This window comes from Amblyomma americanum, chromosome 10 (assembly GCF_052857255.1).
Source record: "Amblyomma americanum isolate KBUSLIRL-KWMA chromosome 10, ASM5285725v1, whole genome shotgun sequence".
Lineage (NCBI taxonomy): Eukaryota > Metazoa > Arthropoda > Arachnida > Ixodida > Ixodidae > Amblyomma > Amblyomma americanum.
The window spans coordinates 5,661,714-5,680,541 of record NC_135506.1 but is presented as its reverse complement, the minus strand read 5'-3'; the positions used below and the strand labels follow the sequence as shown (position 1 = coordinate 5,680,541).

The 18,828-nt window shown below is 52.3% G+C and overlaps 1 protein-coding gene across 13 annotated transcripts in view; it reads right to left on the bottom strand.

The window, feature by feature from the left end:
- The window catches only part of Fak (protein tyrosine kinase 2 Fak), a 79,832-nt gene that overhangs the window by 35,758 nt on the left and 25,246 nt on the right, over positions 1 to 18,828 (bottom strand). For 7 of the 13 annotated variants that reach the window (XM_077639160.1, XM_077639163.1, XM_077639168.1 and 4 more), the window contains exons 1-2: positions 9,040 to 11,206; positions 784 to 1,009 (exon numbers count right to left, since the gene is read on the bottom strand). In XM_077639160.1, the coding sequence (XP_077495286.1) occupies positions 784 to 1,009; positions 9,040 to 9,176 (363 nt within the window). In that variant the 5' untranslated portion in view covers positions 9,177 to 11,206. Of the gene's footprint in view, positions 1 to 783; positions 1,010 to 9,039; positions 11,207 to 18,828 lie in introns of those variants that run through there. The other 6 variants (XM_077639166.1, XM_077639167.1, XM_077639172.1 and 3 more) reach the window with 2 other exon arrangements.

Genomic DNA, 18,828 nt, shown 5'->3' with positions numbered 1-18,828 from the left:
GGTGATGAGGTGGCACGCGCTCTTTTCCCCGCTACGCCTGCTCCTCCAGCACCGATCGATTACACCGAAACCCATTTACAGCGGAAAAGGGGTCCCGGCTGCCAGTTCCAAGGTGCCAGTTCCACGGTGGCGGCGAGTCGCCGATCCGAACGCGGCCCGGCTGGGCATTAGCGTGCCGGAAAGGAGGGGGGGTGAGGGCCGCCACGCGAGTCCCGAATGGAGCGGCGTCCTGCTAGGACGTGGGTCCAAGATATGCAGGCATCACACTGCCATGCAGGCATGCTGCGGACGCAGACAATAACCTGTTTTAGCCCTAGAACAAGCTTGCATAGTCATGCTTCCGATTCAATACTCGTTCCAAATAAAATACAGTGGCTGCAGTTGGAAATTCATTCACTACAGGTAGAAGACGGTGTGCAGGCAGGGAAAGGGATAAAATGGTCCAAGGAGGACACGAAGGTGGAGAGGTCAGTGAGGAATGCGTCTCTGCATGACCCGCTACGATCCCCACTGCAGGAGATGGCAAGGGAATAAGGAGTCGGAGATGTGGAGAACCCAGAAGGGCTAGGTGATGCACGCGGGTTCTTAGGCGCTCTGGGTTAAGTTGATGGCCTGGATTAGCATACAGACACGAGGTGCGCTTCACTGAGAAACCACACTGGTTTACCGACGGACAGGATCCCGCCCCTATATCTGTGATATTAGACCGGTTCACTTGCGGCATATATCGGAAGGGTATACGCTTACACACAGCGTGATAGATCCCCAGCAGGAGAAACTCACCTTGACGTCGGTGGCATCGCCGCACTTGACGCCCTTGACGCTGTCGTTGGACAGGTGCACCCTCAGCGGGGACATGGGCGTCTCCGGGGCGGCACCCACCCGCGCGGCCAGCGGAGAGGTGGGCCGGCTGCCACGGGTCGGGGACAGCACGGGCTTGCGCGGGGGACACGGCGAGGCGCCCGCCGCGTCGCGCACTCCCGCCAGCGACTCGGGCTCATCCTGCAGCCTGCGAGAACAGGCCACCAATGGAACACTGAATAAGAGTACCCCATAAATTTCACAGCGCGTCAGTTGCGTAAGCCAGACGCCCCTTTCCTAGCTCTCTCTCTCTCGTGGTCATCGGCGGCGTGAAATGGCGTCATCATCTACACATGGCAAGGCCACATTGAACTCCTTACACACGACCATGATCCCGTCAAACACGAGCCCCACAGCCCCCGTAATGGTGACGCTGAAATTATTGTGACGCCCCTTCAAACTCTTTGTCCTCAGTGAAAATATATAGTTTCGGATTTTGTGCGCCTGCGTTTGTTCGGCATGCGGAAAGCTTGAACTGCGTATATAGTGCATTAAATTAGTTGGCACATTTTTCCCCGCTATTCGACTCACGGGGCTGCAGTGATAACGTTAAATTACTACATTGGGGAACTGTGAAATGCACGGTTTGACGCCCCGAAGCAACACACGGGCAATGAGACACGCCTTAATGGAGGGATCATATTAATTTCGACCACCTGGGGTTACTTAATGTGCACTGACATCGCGCAGTACACGGGCGGCTTTTGCGTTTCGTCGCCACGGAAATGCGGCTGCCACGGCTGCGATCAAACCCATGACCGTAGGACCAGCAGGCGAACGCCACAGCTACTGAACCACCTCGGCGGGTGCGTCGGGGACTTCACGATCGCCAGATGGAAGAGGCTGGATACCCTCGCTGATCCGAAAGAAAGAAAAGGAAGTTTGCAAAAGTTCGTTCTCAGTGAACTTCAAATTGTCCTCAATGTCCCTTTAATCCTATAATAATAATTAATACTTGGTTCTGGGGGAAAGGAAATGGCGCAGTATCTGTCTGATATATCTCGGCGGACACCTGAACCGCGCCGTAAGGGAAGGGATAAAGGAGGGAGTGAAAGAAGAAAGGAAGAATTAGGTGCCGTAGTGGAGGGCCCTGGAATAATTTCGACCACCTGGGGATCTTTAACGTGCACTGACATCGCACAGCACAGGGGCGCCTTAGCGTTTTGCCGCCATAAAAACGCAGCCGCCGCGGTCGGGTTCGAACCCGGGCCTTTAATCCTATCCGAGTTATGACGTTTGTAGTGTAACAAAGAACAATAAGAAAGAAAGAAAGAAAGAAAGAAAGAAAGAAAGAAAGAAAGAAAGAAAGAAAGAAAGAAAGAAGGAAAGAAAGAAAGAAAGCACAATCAAATCAAGGAAGAAAGGAACTGCCGCATCTCTCGAAGCAAAGTTCTGGAGACGACAAACCCGACCAGGTTTCAGCGGTTCTCTGTTACCTCTGCAGGTGACGCGACAATCTACAAATCCCCAAACTTTGGACACACTATAGCGTTTTGAGTTTTGAATGTGGGGACTACAATTTTTCGCGACGGGTACGAACACAAAGCTAGGCTCGATTACAGCCTCTCTAACAAGCATAGCTGCTGCACCAGATTGGAGCACGGTGCAACGGTGGCAAATACAACAGAGACGCTACGGAGCGCAAAAGGAGATTCATCCCCCCGCCTTTCCTAATTCGGAGGTCAAGTGTTCACATCTTATTATGCATTGTGAACTATCTGCCGGTACGAGGCTACAGCTACTCTCTTGTTACACAGGGAGGCAGCAGAAAAAAAAAAAGCAGCCTTAATAGGATCGGTCGCGGGAGCGCGATTAACTGACGAGTCTCAGACAACACGAAACGGGCACACTGGCCACATTTCAGTACAGCTGTACACAGCTATATGTGTCGGCTCCATCACTCATGCCGCTACAAAAACGAGGCACACATGAATGAAGCGCTGTCTGCGCTAACATGGCCACCAAAAAGGCACCGCGAGCCATCGGCTGCGTTCCACGACGCTGATACATTCTTGGTCGACGGCAAATACGTACGCTTCCCCACACAGCACATACGCACATCTATATATAGGAGAAGCCCTACTTACAGGAAGAACAAGCGGAAAAGGGGCGCAACAAACAAGGGCCAGACTACAGTGCAGGAAAGGGCGCGGAAAAGAGGAACATTAACCGGGTTGTAGACACTCCCTTTGAAAAAAAAAGCTCAGTAAGTCTCGCAATAAAACGTCACGACTTCACCTGAGACCCCGAAAACATAGTGCACTCCCTCTTTCGGAAGGATGAAAATAGGCGACCTGCTTCCGGAAGCCGAGCAGGGATCGAGAATGCGGAGATTAAAACACCTTTCGGCGTTGCAAAACGAAACTTCTCTTCAAGATATACAAAACGCAAATGGAGTATTCTTACTGAGGGCAATGTAGGTCATCGCAACACGCATGGGCATGTCGTTCACGAAGATAGCTTTAACGTGCTATATGCGATATGGTAACCATGTAATGGGCCCTTAGCGCAAATAAATGAAATGAACTCATCATCAGTATAACAACGTCCACTGCAGGACAAAAGGCAGGCTATTCCATATCCCTCCAATGAACCCTGTACCGTGCTAGGTACGGCCACCTTATCCCTCGCTTATTAGGTAGGGGGGAAAAGTGTCTTGTACTACGGTATGTGGAGCCTTAGTGAAGTACTGCAGATTACTTCAGGCCATCCTGTGAGACTGGGGCACCTTAATGTGCACTGAAGTCGCACCACACACGGGAGTGTTTCGCACTGCGCGCGCCTGCACCGAAATGCAGCCGCCGCGAGACCGGGATTCCATCCCACGACCTTGGGCTCGGCAACCGAACGCCACAGGCGCCGAGAGACAACGCGGCGGGTGTCCACGACATCCGAGAAGAGCAAGCAAAGAAGAGAAGAAGAATGCGAGGCGACTCTGACGAGTTTTCGCCGCGGGATTCCTCTTCGAAAATTCCCAACAGGTCTGGTTGCTAAGCGAGAGCCGTGTTTGCTCTGCAATCAGCGTGAAACAATGGGTCCTCTGCTCTCCTGTCACCGCATCGCATTCCTCCCCTAACTTTTATTTCACGTTCATCCGAGAAAGCCTACACGCCGACTGCGTCAGTTTAAAACCTACTGTCTCTATGTGCAGGACGTTTGCACTTCTGCACAAACATATTAAAATAATTTTGAGCAACCGCTTGAAAAGTACACACCCTACCTCGGCAACACTTTTTAAAAACACCTGCGTAAATTTTGAACTACGTATTTTCTGCGTTCTCCCGCTGTCGCCCTTCGCTCCCTATACCCGCTTCCCAATGCACAGTCTATAGCATGTCGGTGGTTTTCACACGCTTGGCTTATTTATTTTATGTTTAATGAGACAGAGTTGTTCTTATTTAATCTGCTGTCGCTTGGCGCTACTCTGCAGAGCTAGACGCTCCGCTGTCCACAAATTCATCGCGACACCCCGAAGGATATATGCTTCTTTCTTGCATCAAAAATCATTACGGGACAATCGACTTTAGTCCATTGCTTTCTTTAATGTAACTCCTCATGTTTCGCAGTGCTTCTGAACATGCACAGTAACCTCTTGCCCCCCCCCACACACACACACACACACACAAAAAGAAAAATCTGCTTCGTATTTCTTCGCTTTACGACCTGTTTCTCTCGTGGGCATATAAGCCATGCTTTCAAGGACACAATAGCTACAATGAAAGCACAACTCCCGTGGTTAGCAGGGGAGTGCAGGGGGCAGAGAAGGAGGCACGCTGTCAAATAAGGCACTATAGTATGATATAACTTTCAAAAACAGCAGCTGGTAACAATGGGTCATAGTCCGCTGACTCTGCTGACCAATCACAACAGTAAACATTACCTTTTTGATGTTTGACTGCATCAAACATGCCAGAGGCGTAAAAATCCTTGAGCTTATAATTCTGTCTGATGGTTAAGGTCACAAGAAAAGCTTTAAACTAGTAGAGACACTAAATTTTGGTGGTGTGTTCCCTCTTTAGAATGATGCGCAGCTCGTTAGAAAAAATAGACAGCCGTGTGGATTGCTCCAACAAGCGACAAATAATTTTAAATTGATTTTTTTTTCTTTCATGCTGTTTCGGTTTCAGTTTCAAAAGCCAAACGACGGCCATGACGTAAAAGACGCGTCTGGGTCACGTGAGGCATACAAAAATGCAGCATGATCGCTACGTTTATAGCTTGGATCCACATAAATTATTGGTGCCAGCGCAAGAGTTGGAATGACAAAAAATGAACTATATGGCCGTTTTCGCATGTCTCACGTGGCGTCATATCGTCTGTGACGTCACAGCTGTCGTTCGGCTTTTAAACCGAAACGGCACAAAGAAAAATATAAATTATTCAGCTGGCCAAAGAGAATTATAAGTACTACTGTCCAGCGCATCATTCCAAAAGAAAAAAAACCGGCATCCAAAATTTTGTTGAGTCTACTCTTTTACCAGCGGACTACTTTTTACCCCGGAGGAATTCAGTGTGGCGGTCACTACAGACTGGCTTTAAAAAAAGGGTGACAATGAAGCAGAAGAATGGTTTGGGCGAGTTTGCTTATGTTGAATGCAAAAAAAAAAAACTGCAATGCGAACTAAATCATGACACAATAAAACACAAACGTCAAGGACGTCTGTGTTCCCGTCTTTCGCTCCTTGTTCTCAATTCGCGCTAGAGCTTTTTTTTTCTTTTCTTGCATTCGTGAGAATGAAGGAAGCCGGATGATGTTTGCACAAATAAATGACCCGACGGAACGTGGGGTGGGGGAGCAAACGACTCGGCACTGCACGGAAACCAGGGCGGGCAACAATAACCGAGCAGCCCACAACTACACCACAACCTCATAGCGGGTAACGCGAAGACGTTACCTGGCCTGGCTCCACCCCCCACCCCCCCCCTTTGACGCCCAACAGGTAAAAACGCGCGCGTGCAGGCACCAACGAGCAGACTGCCTTGCCAAGCCGTACGCGCTTTTGCTTCCGCCACCACTCACAGCTGCTCCAGCGTCCCACGGCCAGATGTGGTGACCTAACGCCCCTAAACGCAGCGCGCGTTGGCGAGCTCGGCCGAATGGCTGCAGGAAAACGACGGAGCAGCAGCGGAGCTCTCAAGGTGCTCGCGGTTGGAGCGTGCACCTCCCACGCAAAGTTGTTAGCGGCAGTTTGCGCGGCCGTACAGAGAAGATGAAAAACACGTTATCTGGCGTCTATCCTCCGCTCGTTGGCAGCGTGCAAACGGCGGTCAAAGCCAATGGAGGTGGAACTAATAGACCACCGAGCGCCCGCTAAACGAGGTAACGGAAGAGGCCAACGCAAAAAGTCGCTAATCAGTGACCCAGGGGGAGGGAAGCCCTCTCTCTTTCTCTCTCTCTCTCTCTCTCTCTCTCTCACACACACACACACACACACACACACACACACACACACACACACACACACACACACACACACACACACACACACACACACACACACACACACACACACACACACACACACACACACACACACACACACACACACACACACACACACAAGCGCGCGCGCTATTTGATTCTACAGCGGCTGCCTGACGGACATATGTGCGACAAAATAAGCCCATGAATGAGTCGCTTGTTTGCATGCGTATTCTAGTAAAAATGCAGCCAGGAGAAGCAAGTACTGAAAAAAAGGGCATGCATATATGCCCACCCGCATCTAACTGCATAGAGAGAGGGGCCCCAAGGGAGGGAGGTGCTAATGGACTAGAACACCCGCGAATAGGAACGAATTTTCGGTAGCCATCCAGTTCGAATTAAACGTGCCATCTGAGCGATCCGGGAATCCGGCAGCGGTGCCTCCGCTTCTAACTGAAACGCCATACGCACGCAATAAATCGAGAGAGAGAGAGAGAGAGAGGAGTCGCGCTCTAAAGAACCGCGAATCTACGGCGCCTCGCGGCCGCCGCAATCGTTAAAGGTGACAAAAAGTAGAGAGAGGCACTTGGCGCGAGCTGCAAGGACGCCGGACAATCAGCGTGATCAGAATCTAATTAGCGGGCGCGATTATAGGGGGGAGGGAGGGAGCAGACGAAAGAGCATCGCGGTCACGCGCTCTGCGTGCACCTGCTCAACTAACGACAGGTGCGCGGGTATGTATGTGTTACGGGGACAGGGCAAAACGAGAACACACTGGACCCCAAGGCTTTTTTGTGGCTGTGGTGGCTCTTTTTTTTGGGTGTGTGTGTGGTGTGTCTATACGCGCCAATGTTACCAGTGATGTACATCTCGTTTTTTGCAGACGTCTATATAGCTCCATTGGATCTCGCAAATATTCATTCGTTAGCCGTTAACGAAAGGTTTCAGCGATAAAGATATGTTTAATGCTGGAATGCATATAACGTCTACATACGCGCACCTCGGCATCCGCTACGCCGGCAGTTTTCTATTTTTCTACCTGGGCGCAACTCCCGCCCCCCCCCCCCCTTTTTTATTTGGCTCAGGTCGGCCTCGAAGAAGATGGAATCCGTTGGGCTTGGAAGAAAATGACGAAGCGGAAGAAGCAGTGCACGAAGGAGAAAAGGATGACCTCGACAGATTGAATATACAGGCTTCTATACCAAGGCACAAGAGTGCCCCCTTGATTCTCGTATACAAACCGGGGCAGAGTTTGTATACAGGCGGGGCGGATTTCCTCCACTGCTTTTCTTACACGAACTCGCGTCTTGCACGACTCAAACATGCGCGCAGTCACGCCCTTGGCATGCAGTGCATCACGGCATCGTAGCAAGTTCCGCATCAAATTGAGATTACTACATCTCATCATAATGACATACACTGTAAACACAAATATATATATATGGGAGTAAAAAGAGAGTTTACTTCCTTTTATACTTCTTTTTGTTCAGAGTGTAGGAACTCAATATCAGCCAGACAGTACAACTACAGCAAGTGAAAAATAAATAAATAAATGACAATTAAGACGATCCCTATTGAGACCCATAATCATCACTCTGTGTGGTCAGGTTCTCCATATATTGAACGCGTTTGTCAGCGACATTCTCAACATAAAAACCCTTTTGCGTTCGGGGCACTGTTCCTGGCCCAATTATAATTAATTCTCACCGCCACTCTCAGAGGTGCCTACAGAACGTAAAGCTGCGCAGGAAACTATAGCTTCAGCACTACAGCCTTGAAATACACGCGCTACTCAGTACTATACAACGCGAGAAAATGAAAGAACGACGGACGATCCCAAGCGAGAAGTTTAGTGTGACAAAATCGGGTATACTGTGCATGGTTTAACTTCCAAAGGCGCGGGATGGGACATGAGGGACGCCGTAGTGGAGGGCTTCCTAACAATTTCGACCACCTGGGATCTTTAACGTGCACCGACATTGCACAGCACACGGGCGCCTTTTGCGCTTGGCTTCCACCGAAGCGCAGCCTACGCGGCCGCCATCGAACCCGCGTGCCTCGTGCCCAGAAGTTGAGCCACCGCGTCAGGGCCGTCTCACAGGTCGGGTACTATAGCTGGATCCAACTCAAGAACGAAGCGGCAGGTGCCCCTCAAAGTAAGGCCTCCAGCCAAAGGCGCCGACCGATTTTCACGGCGAGACTGTGGTTAATCCGGTTAAGCCGCAGTTATCCCCCTTTCATCTGCCAACCCCGCGAATTCGCGCCACTGCTGTCCAAAGGGATCGGCCAAGGGGGAGTATCGGTCGACATTACTAGCCGCGTTTACATGAATGCGACAGAAGTCGACTCCAGTCCCCCTTTTGAGAGAAAGTGCAAAAACGTCGAGGAAGAGAGTAGATGACGAGACAAGGCTTTCCTTCTCTAAACCTAGTCTTTCCCTTAAAAAAAAAGGGGGGGGGGGGGGGGGGGGGGGACTGGAGTCGACTTCTGTCGCATTCATGTAAACGCTGCTACTGGATGGAGAGGCTCCTTTGAGGGCATCTACCGATTAGTTCTTGAGTTGTACCCGACTATGGTATCAATAACTGACGAAACCCAACACGCGCAGGCGTCAGCTGCTGGGGGCCAAGGACGCACGCCTTAAACTACACGTAAGCCGAAGTCAATGAGAAGGCACTGCACTTAAAGAGAGAGCAACACAAATTAAAGAGCCGACACTGAGATGTGGAATGGCGCAAGAGACCCGTTTCCGGCACCTCGTGAATCGCGGCGAGTTGGGCGGGCGCCAGTAGAGGAGCGACTCGGTCCGCTCGTCGTTCTCCGACGGCGCGCCCCGAGCGGCGCCCAGGAAGCAACACGCGTCGTCCCACCAGGCCAGGCACCAGCTGAGCATGGCATGCCGGAGGGTGAGACCACACCGGGCGCCCCCTTTGCTCACCGGCGGGGCACGTGCGGGCTCGTGAAGGCCAAGACCTCCCGCGTCCACCCTTCTGGAGAATGCCCACGAGTTTCCGGCTTCATGACACTGAGAAGTCCTCCGGCATATCGCGCAGTCTTCCAGAGAACCGGCTTTGAGGGGACTATGAAGAAGAATTCAGCTTCCAAGTGCCCTCAAATCCTGCGGGCTAGCGCACTCTTGTCCGCAGACATCTTGAATCGTTCTCGCGACGCCCAGGCACAGTGAACCAGTCCTCCGGCACAGCTTAGCCTCGACGCGACAGGCTGTGTTCTCAGCAGCAGAGCTATCTCCTACTCGGCGTTACCGCTTCACCAAGTTAGTTTCCGAGAAGCGTAAAGTTCTTCACAGGGCTTACAGTATACAGTAACGCACGACGCTGGGCGCTTACAAAGTCTTCAGACTCGTCGAACCTTTGGGCCAGCAGGGAGACCTCTTGGTAGTGCGTCAGATATTTCCGGCACAAAGCAGCCTTCTTTGGACCTAGCGAGGTCCTGTCTTTGACAGCGCAGTAGAGGCTTGGGAAAGAGCGTGTTCTTTCAATACGCTCCGGATGACCGTTCGCGAAAGGTGCGGCGGCCATCACGCTTCACGAAGAGCTTTAGCGGCGGCCGAGCGCGCACTTCGCTGCAGCCGGGGTCGCCGTCTCGACGGGAGCACAAAGCAAACACAGGGACACACTGAGGAGCGGCCAACAGCTTATCTTCAATGGGGCTCACAATCCAAACACAAGAGCGACAGGAATATTATCGGCACGCAGAGACGAGTGCGGCTCTCCAAGTGTGTTGCATCCCGCGGTAGCAGTAGCTCGGAGTCGCACGTGGTACCGGCGGCAGTCTGCGCGGGGCAGGAGGGATGCACAACGGCGCAGAGAGGGGGACGGCGCGCAAGCTCCAGCGCCTGCATTATCGGCGGACCATTTTCCGTACCTTCCCGCAGACGGGCTTTTATGTGCCACGCACAGGGCGACAAAACAGAGCTCGGGCGACGCTCGACAAATGGGAGCGAGACACGTCTTCCAGCTGGTTTCTCTTTTGCAGAGGACCACCGGAGATCACGTGTCCGTGAGAAGTCGATCTACAGCTTGGGACACCGGTGATGTAACTGTACACGTCATGCGGAGACAGGTCTTCTCCGGACTGACGCGGACGATGCGGTCGTTTCAGACAAAGCCACCGGATTCGTCAATGACCTCGGAACTTCACAGAAGGACACTTGCGGCTCAAGGACTGCGAAGCAATACGTCGACTACGTTAGTAAACCCAGGTTTTCGCTGTCTTGCTCTAGTGGCACACACACACACATACACAGGCGCCAGAATCACAATGCGAACAACTGAACGGCAGCAGTTCAACTAGGGGCATCCACCACTGGAGGGATGTAGCGACGGCTCCCGACCACCAGGCGCAGTACACTCGCACACGACGACTTCGTCGGACGCGCACACACTTCACGCTTAGTAGCTCAGCTCAGCCCGGAGCTGGGAGAATGGAAGCGTCGAGACAACCATCAGGCAGGCCGACAAATAGTGAGAAAGGGGGACTTCAATGCTCACGCAAGAGGACACTTCAGCAGGGCTTACCACAAGGTCTCATGCACGCACCGCACGTATCCACAACAACGAATCAGAGCACAAGCCACCCCAGAGACGTCATCCAGAAGCGGTGCGATCCCGCCTCCACGTCTAGACTACAGCACCACTGTAGTAGCGGAGCAGCACAACACACCGTTCGACCATTCACAGCACGGTCCACGAGCACAGCAAGGGGACGTCGCGTACACGCGCATCGCGGGTACAGCGCGCGCGCACGGAGTCCCACACGCACACTCGATTCCCCTGGAACTGCCCACGACAGGCGAGACAGACACACGGACCACTACGCGGCTCCCGAGGACTGATCGCGGCGAAAGTCCAGCGAGGACCGACCGAAGGCGTCGCCCACGCCGCTCTCCTTGCGCGCGACGATGGAGAGAGAGAGAAGAGGTTCGATCGCTCGTCGTCGCGCTGAGAAGAGGGCAAAACACAAGTAGAAGAGGTTCGTACGCGGCGTTTCCGTTAGCGGCGGAGAGATACGCGAAGGCGAAAAGGAACGCGCGCGAGTGGCGCACGATACACACGCGCTCTATACGACTCAATGCGATCGCTCGCCGCGGGCGCGAGTTGCGCGTGGCCGCCCAAACCGCCAATGAATCCTCCCCGAAGGCAGGCAGGCGCGCACCGAGCAGGACCGGTTGGCTGGCCGGCAAGCAGGCCTTGCCCGCCAGCCGGACAGAAAGTAAAAGCGTTGGCGGAGCAGCGTGGGTCGACGGTCGCTCACGCGGCGGCAAACAACAGCAAGACAGCACACACAGACAGTGTAATTTGCTGCTGCCTCGGGTGTGCGTAAGAGGGAGAAGGAATAAGAGGGTGAGAAACGAGGGCGACTGACTGCCCGCGGCCGGACAGGCGGGGGCAACCCTTGCCTCTCTCTCGAGGGAGAGATACAGGTGTGCGCAGGTCGCCCATTCATGAGCTCGCTCTCGGAAGGCAGGCAAGGCACGCGGTCGTTGAATATGCGCTCTGCGCGCGCCGCCATATAGAGTAGTTGTGCATGCGTAGTAGTAACGCGCAGCAGAAGCGTGGAGCTCGTAATAGAGGGTTTCGATGGACCGACAATGAGGTGCAAAGCGAGCGGGCAGAGGAACCGCTACCACACTGGTGGTGTGGTGCATTCCAAAAGCACACGGCGCGTTTTCACGAAGCCAACCTCTTCGCAGCATGCATCGAGGGTTCTTTGCACGGTCGGAATACGCGAATCCGGCTGCTCCTACTGCTGACACCTCTATGGACCATGGTGGAAGACCCATTCAAACCCCGTCGTAATAAAGGCTGAACTGGAGCGCCGAGGTTTGTCCGTAGATCGGTTCCATATAATTAATGGCACGATGACCACACCGGTTCTCTATAACGTCATTTGGTAAAAACGTGGCCTTGGGTATTGTATCAAGGCTCCTTAGCTTTCCTTCACTAAACGCATCATTTCGTTATAGAACACACTCCAGCCCTTTCTTCATGCAGCTGCACTCGCGGGGTTCTCGACTGCACAGAGTTCGTTTTTCCGTCCCACGTTCTGTTGTCTGTGCTTAATAAAATGGTGAAATACAAAGAAGCCGTGCGTACTGAGTTCGCCCACCATGTCGCAACGGCGCCCTCAGCTAAAAGCTGGGCATGAAGATCACTGTTCTTCAAAGAATAGGTCCCGAAAAATAACGGTCCCTGACTGAGCGTAGGCTAAACAAACGATAACCTCCCCCCCCCCCCCCCCCCTGAAGTGTTAGCACACACAGCAGCCTTCCGTAGCTATTTCGCACTCCGCGACAGCGCGCAGTGTTATTTGAACCCGTAATGACAAAACAGTGACAACGTCCGTCGAATAAAAGTCCCGAGTTCCCAGCTCTTCGCTACTGGCTCTTACAATTAACAAATGTAAAAAAAAACACGAAAACGGCTAATTTATTGCTGTGTAATTAAAATAAGAATACCAGACTAACTTCAGTGGGCCTGTCCTTAAAAAACGGTCTATAGAGAGTCTTATGAACTCCTTCCTATAGATATTTCTTTTTGTCCATATTCATAGTCCATAGACTGTCTACAGACAGAACTCAACTAAAAGTGTATAGCCATAAATCTATAGCCTGCCTATAGGATTTGTATTGTCTACAGACTGTTCTCTAGGGTTGTCTATAGAGAGTATGTAGACTTTATAGACAGAAGTCTATGGACAGCCTATAGACTGTATAAAGAAGTTTTTGTAATGGATATAGTAGAAAACTGCGCGCAGACTCAGGCGCCATCAATAAATCAGCAGTCAAATCCAAAGCCATTCCATTCCCTCCCGACGTAGCAGCAGCAGCAGCAGCAGCAGCAGCAGCACATCACGCCGTTGAAACTTCGGGTTGCTTTCAAGGGATGGCTAACTCTTGCAGCGAAGGATGCCAAAGCATGCCTAACTGGGAGCTGGCACTTTCGACTCTGCTCTGAGGAATGCGTTGAGGAATGCGCTTTATGTAACACTGGGAGAGTTTGAAATCTTGGGACCGCATAGACAAAAAATTGACAGTGGATTAACTTGGCTAACCCTGGAATTCAGCGAAAAGCAAGCACGCTTGCTAAGCGTCTGAGGCTCGTCCATGGCAGCTCCGCTACACGACCGGGACACGACCATGTGGCTATGACGTGGTGTCACATGGTCTTACGACACCCCCATCGGATGTCATCACGTGGCTTCACATCGCCCCATCGGATGTTCTTAAGGTCAACGCAAAGGTCACCCAATGGCAAAGGTCAGAGGTCCACTAAAGGTCACGGGTCAAGGTCAGGGGTTCGACACCATAACTGCACACATGAGGTCATACGCGGCTATCCTTGGTTGGGCTGAAGGTCGCTCAAAGTCATTCTCCGGCCTACCCGAGGACTGCTTTACCTAGCGCAGTGATGCTTTTCGCTTCAAAACTATTCACATATGCGCCGCGTGCGGTCTCGCACGTGATAAGGCGGGCGTCCACTGGCGCGACGTGCTCGGAGTGTCTCCGGGGCATCGCGGCAATGAGACACCATCCGGCTGTCCCGAGGTGCAAATACCGCCGCCGGTGACTCAGTGGCGTCGAGACAATCCGTGGCAGAGTGCAGTGTTACAAGGGGCGCGCCCGCACTTAGTCACGGCGGTCTCCTGATCACATCGAAGCCAAGCGCGAACCGCGTGTGTACTACGTTGAAAGGAAAAAAAAAAAGAATGAGAAAGTTAGTCAGGACTAATACCTGACGGGGCTCAGCTTAGCGAGGAACCCCTTGAGAGATGGGAAATGCGATCGCGTGGCTTCGACGCATCCAGACCACAAAACAGCAGTGTCCCTGCCTCCAGCACCCCAGTACACTCAGAATGAATCACATGACTCCAGAGGCAAGCTGCCACTGGCTGGCAGGTGCACGAATCCGATGGCATGATCGCGGAGTGGTGACAACGTCGAACCTTCTGCAACAACTGGCATATACTACTACAACAACTAATAATAATAATAATAATAATAATAATAATAATAATAATAATAATAATAATAATAATAATAATAATAATAATAATAATATGTCAACGCCAGAAACCCTAGTGCAGTCGAACCTCGTTATAACAAGAGGGTTTATAACGAAATAATGGATATAACGAAGGAATGATGGTTCCGGTCAGCACGGCCTATAACGAAACTATGGCTATAATGAAGTAATCACCGGGCCCCTTCAACTTAGGTTCAGATGTAAACCTTTCCGATAGAGTTACCTGTACAAAAAAAAAGACAATAAAGGATCAACAAAATATAGAGGACAAAGAAGCAATTAAGGAAGATGAACAGAAAAAAAGATAATAAAAAGGAACGAAAAAAAAAAAGCTAATGCTTTCCAGGGCCCTTGTTGGTCATAGCCGCTTGACTCGCATCACTTATACCCAGGGCCCAGTCCGTCAGTGACCCCTCCTGGATTTAGCATGTTCCCATTTGACAGCAGGACAGGGAGTTTTTGTTAACGATGTATTACGCCGACGCCCAAGTGTCTAGCACAGCTACGGTTGCAAAACAAAACCAACCGGTCACCCGGGGCAAACTACTGCAAGCAGCTTGCCCCGCTTCTACCCACCCCTGTGGCTCACAGGTTTGGGCGTTCGCTAGTTCAGCAACGGGTCAGGAGATCAAAATCCCGGTCGCCGCATTTCCGAGGAGGAGAAATGCGGCGGGCGATGGACAGACAACGCGCGTGCTGTGCAGTGTCACAGCACGCCGAAGAATAAGCTCGGGCGATCTAAATTAATCCGGAGCCCTCCGCAGTGTACGGCGCCCCTCACAGCCCGCGTCCAGCCCCGGGGCGTTAAACCCCACATACCGATGCCGTGCCTTCGCCCCTTCTCTCCCCACTGCTGGAGGGAAGGCAGGATGCCACAACAGCAGCGGCACCTCACAGTCGCAAGGATCTCCGGCGCCCACGCCCCCCGCCCGAGTCGGAAAATACAGTGACGGCAGACAGCGCGGAGCGGGGCCGACGGACGCGACTGGCGGCGCCTCCTTTTTCCCCCTCTCCCTCGAGCAGTTCCCAGAACGGAGGAGCGAACTCACCTTGGCAAGAGAGACAGCAGCAGCATCAAGGCAGCCCCACTTTTCCCGCCAGAGGCGCTGTATTAATGCGCGCGCCTCTGTCAAACCCTAAATGCGCGGCAGGTGCAGCAGGTGCAGGCGAGCTGCAGCTAAAACCCCTTAGCTGCAGAGGCCTCTTCACTGCAACAGGCCCCGCACAACGAAGTCGCGCTACAACGCAGCGGAAGAGCTACTACTGGGGCTTGCTGGTATTTCATCGTTTCGCCTTTGAGCTGAACGGAAAGAAACGACGGACGGAGTGAAAAAAAACCGCTGTTCACAAAGTTCATAAAGCCTTCACCGTAAATGTTACAAGCCTCGGTGAACTTACTTGCGCCGTTTAGCGTAATTAGTAACGGAAATAAATCAAGGAAAGAGAAACGAATCAACCGAAAACGCATGACTGTCTTCAATTTTGCTGCACGGTGAGAATCATCCCTAAACAAGCGTATATACAGCAGCAGTCGCGGAGATCTATCACGATTAGACAGGTGGAGTGGAGTCGAAGCAACAGAGCCTCCGACGCCGCTTCCGGCCACCGGATTCCATTCCTCCGGGTTCCCGGAATTGCGGCCGCCCCGCCGACTCCCCTTCGGCAATAGCGAACTAGAATTACGCACCTCGGCGTTGGTCTGCGTGGGAGAGAAAACAAGGTCGCGGCGAGAAACAAGGCGGCTCCGATGGTGCCTCGGTTTTCGCGTCACTGTCTTTATTATCTTACACTTGTTTACCAACCAATCAAAGCTGTTATGAATAAAATTATTAGGCCCACCGCGGACTGCGCTAAACGCACGCTCAACACTCTGGCGCACTTACAGCTCCATCCAGTCACTGTTCGTTGTAAAAAAACAAACAAACATTATCTCGCCTTTTCTGGCGATCTTGACCTTTGTCCGGCAACAACAGACGAATGTATCGTCGAGAAAATTGGGTTTTAAAAATCTTCCCGCCATTCAGTCGATTCAAACTGGTGTGCTATGCGATGTCAGTGCATGTTGAAAACCCCGGGCGGTTGAAATTATTCCGGAGCCCTCAACTATAAGAGACTGGGCAGTAGCAGCGGCAAGCAAATATTTGTCACAGAACCGAACAAGTCGCGGCATCGAATCCCAGCCGGACCCAGCAGTGGTGGAAATGAATCCGCAGTCTATGGCGCCCCTCTCCCGGATCCCGCTTCAAGTGAGCATCGTGGGTGAGACGGCTACTATATACTGCAGGAGCCCTTGCTTTGCATCACTAGTAGTGTTTGAATGTTCTTCGGACTTCCTGCTACAGCGGGAGATGTATATGCCGCTGTAGCAATGTGTGCAGCCATCGAAAACTCCCTCGTCAGCCGCCAAGCTCTCGAGGGGGCGAATTGGGAGCTATCGCTATCGAAACAGCCACCGTTTCCGTGCGCGTGTGAGATTTTAAACGCGCTCGTTACGAAGTAAAACTGGCTGCATTCATTTATTTTGTCTACCATTTATCCGTTTAACAAGATAAACGGTGGGGCTGGTTGGTGAGTGCTTTCACCAAGAAATATTTATTCCTTCGTTTACGCATATATTCATGTGCGTCTATTACTTGTTTATGTTATATTATTGATGTTTGTTATGTCATTACTAACTATATTACTTGTTAGGTTGTTGTTTACCGCGCACGCGGAAGTGCAGCTCGCGTCGCCCTAATGCAGCAACAAAGAGAAGCCTTTACGCACACGCGTGTGTTCGTCCCCTTTAGAATGACAGGCGCTTGCAGCAACAAACGCGCGGAAATGTCTCGCGCGCCGAAGACCGTATTTACCTTCGCGTCGCTGTCACCTGCGCATCAGACGCACGTCGGAGAGGCTGTCGACAGTCGGCGCTGTGTCGAATAAATCCCACTCCATTTTCCGCGCCCCGTCGGACGTGAACGCTGGCCTGCCTGCCTGCCGCGTGAGCGATTTCCGCCGTCCATCACCGACGGAGCAATCGCCCCAGTCGCGCTGTCTGCCAAAGCGATTTGCGGGGCGACCTTTGTGCGTTCGACGAGCGGCGAATCGCTTTCAAACAGAAGCGATGCAGCGTCGGTGAGCATAGCTGCACGCGTGTTCGTTTCCCACGCCCCTTCGCGTGTGCCGTGGGAAGCTTTAGCGCTCGTCCCCCTGAACGGAGCGTTTTAGCACATATAGCGCGAAGCGCATCCGCGATCCGCGCTCCCACGAGATGACAAATGAGGGCGCGCACACACAGCGCAGTTGTTTGTTCGCGCGAGACTCCACTGTCTTGAGGGACATGGATGCTTCCAATTAAAGCACAGCATGCAGCTCGGCGACGGTGCACGTTAAGCGGTCTGGAAACTTTCGAGACGTGCTTCACGCGTCGAATCCGAGTTAATACAGACTTTTAGCAACACGTGTAGGGCAGCTACAGGGCATCATCGCCTGGCTAACCTCCCTGCCTTTCCGTTCTTCTGTTTCTCTCTCCCTCCCGTACCCGTACCACGCCTGTGCGAAGCCTGCAATTTCTTGGCAGTGGCCCTCAGTGAAGGCAGGAAAAGGCAGCGATAAACGACAGGTATTCGCACGCGCACCTGCGACAGGCAGAAAGTATAACATACGAACATTATTAAATCTCGGTTAGCAGCGTGGAAAAGTTAACCCCCTACCGCCCCAACTTTCCGATCGACTGCAATGGTTGGTTGACGCCAGGTCTCTTCATCGGCCGCTCGAAACAGTAAACCCGAAACAAAGTAATTCGATTAGTAAGAGGTCTTTACGAGACTACTTTAGATGCGAATACACGAAGGCAGCTAGGCGTGACGAAACTCTTTTCCACGGCCTCTTTATATAAGCCTGTATATAGGCAAAGAGACAGGGCAAGATCTTTGTTAAAACGATAGCACACGAGAACGACGAATCCTGCGCCACGCACCCTTCGCCCTACAACTCAATATCTTTGCCACTTCTTGTCGAGCATTGTCAGTGCCGTTTGCCAACCGAAATTACAAACACAAGCCTACACGGCCTGTAGGCTTTCGGTTCGAACCAACGACGCCATGGTGCACGCCCAACAAGTGGAGCAAATCGCAGACGGGTGCACAGCGCGTCCTCCTCAATGGGCGCCGAGCAGCAATTTCCAACTGGGTCAGCGGCCGCTTTGCGAACCCCGCACACACGTAGTGAGCACCGCTGAGATAAGCAACGCGAACAGCCATTCTCTGTTATCGCCGAAGACAGCGTCAGAACTCTTCCCACGCACATACCGACTATGGCATTGGCTGGCAGTGTCCCGCCCAGTCACCGATGCATGCAGGTCGCTTTTTTGAGTTTTGACACCGCATACCTCCTCGATAGCAGCGTCCTGGTTGTTGCTTACTGACGCGAGTGCTTCGCACAAGCGCGAATGCAAACAGGAGTCGCAGGCCGGGCAGCCACGCATTAATATCGGCTGCTGGGACATCTGCTCACAAC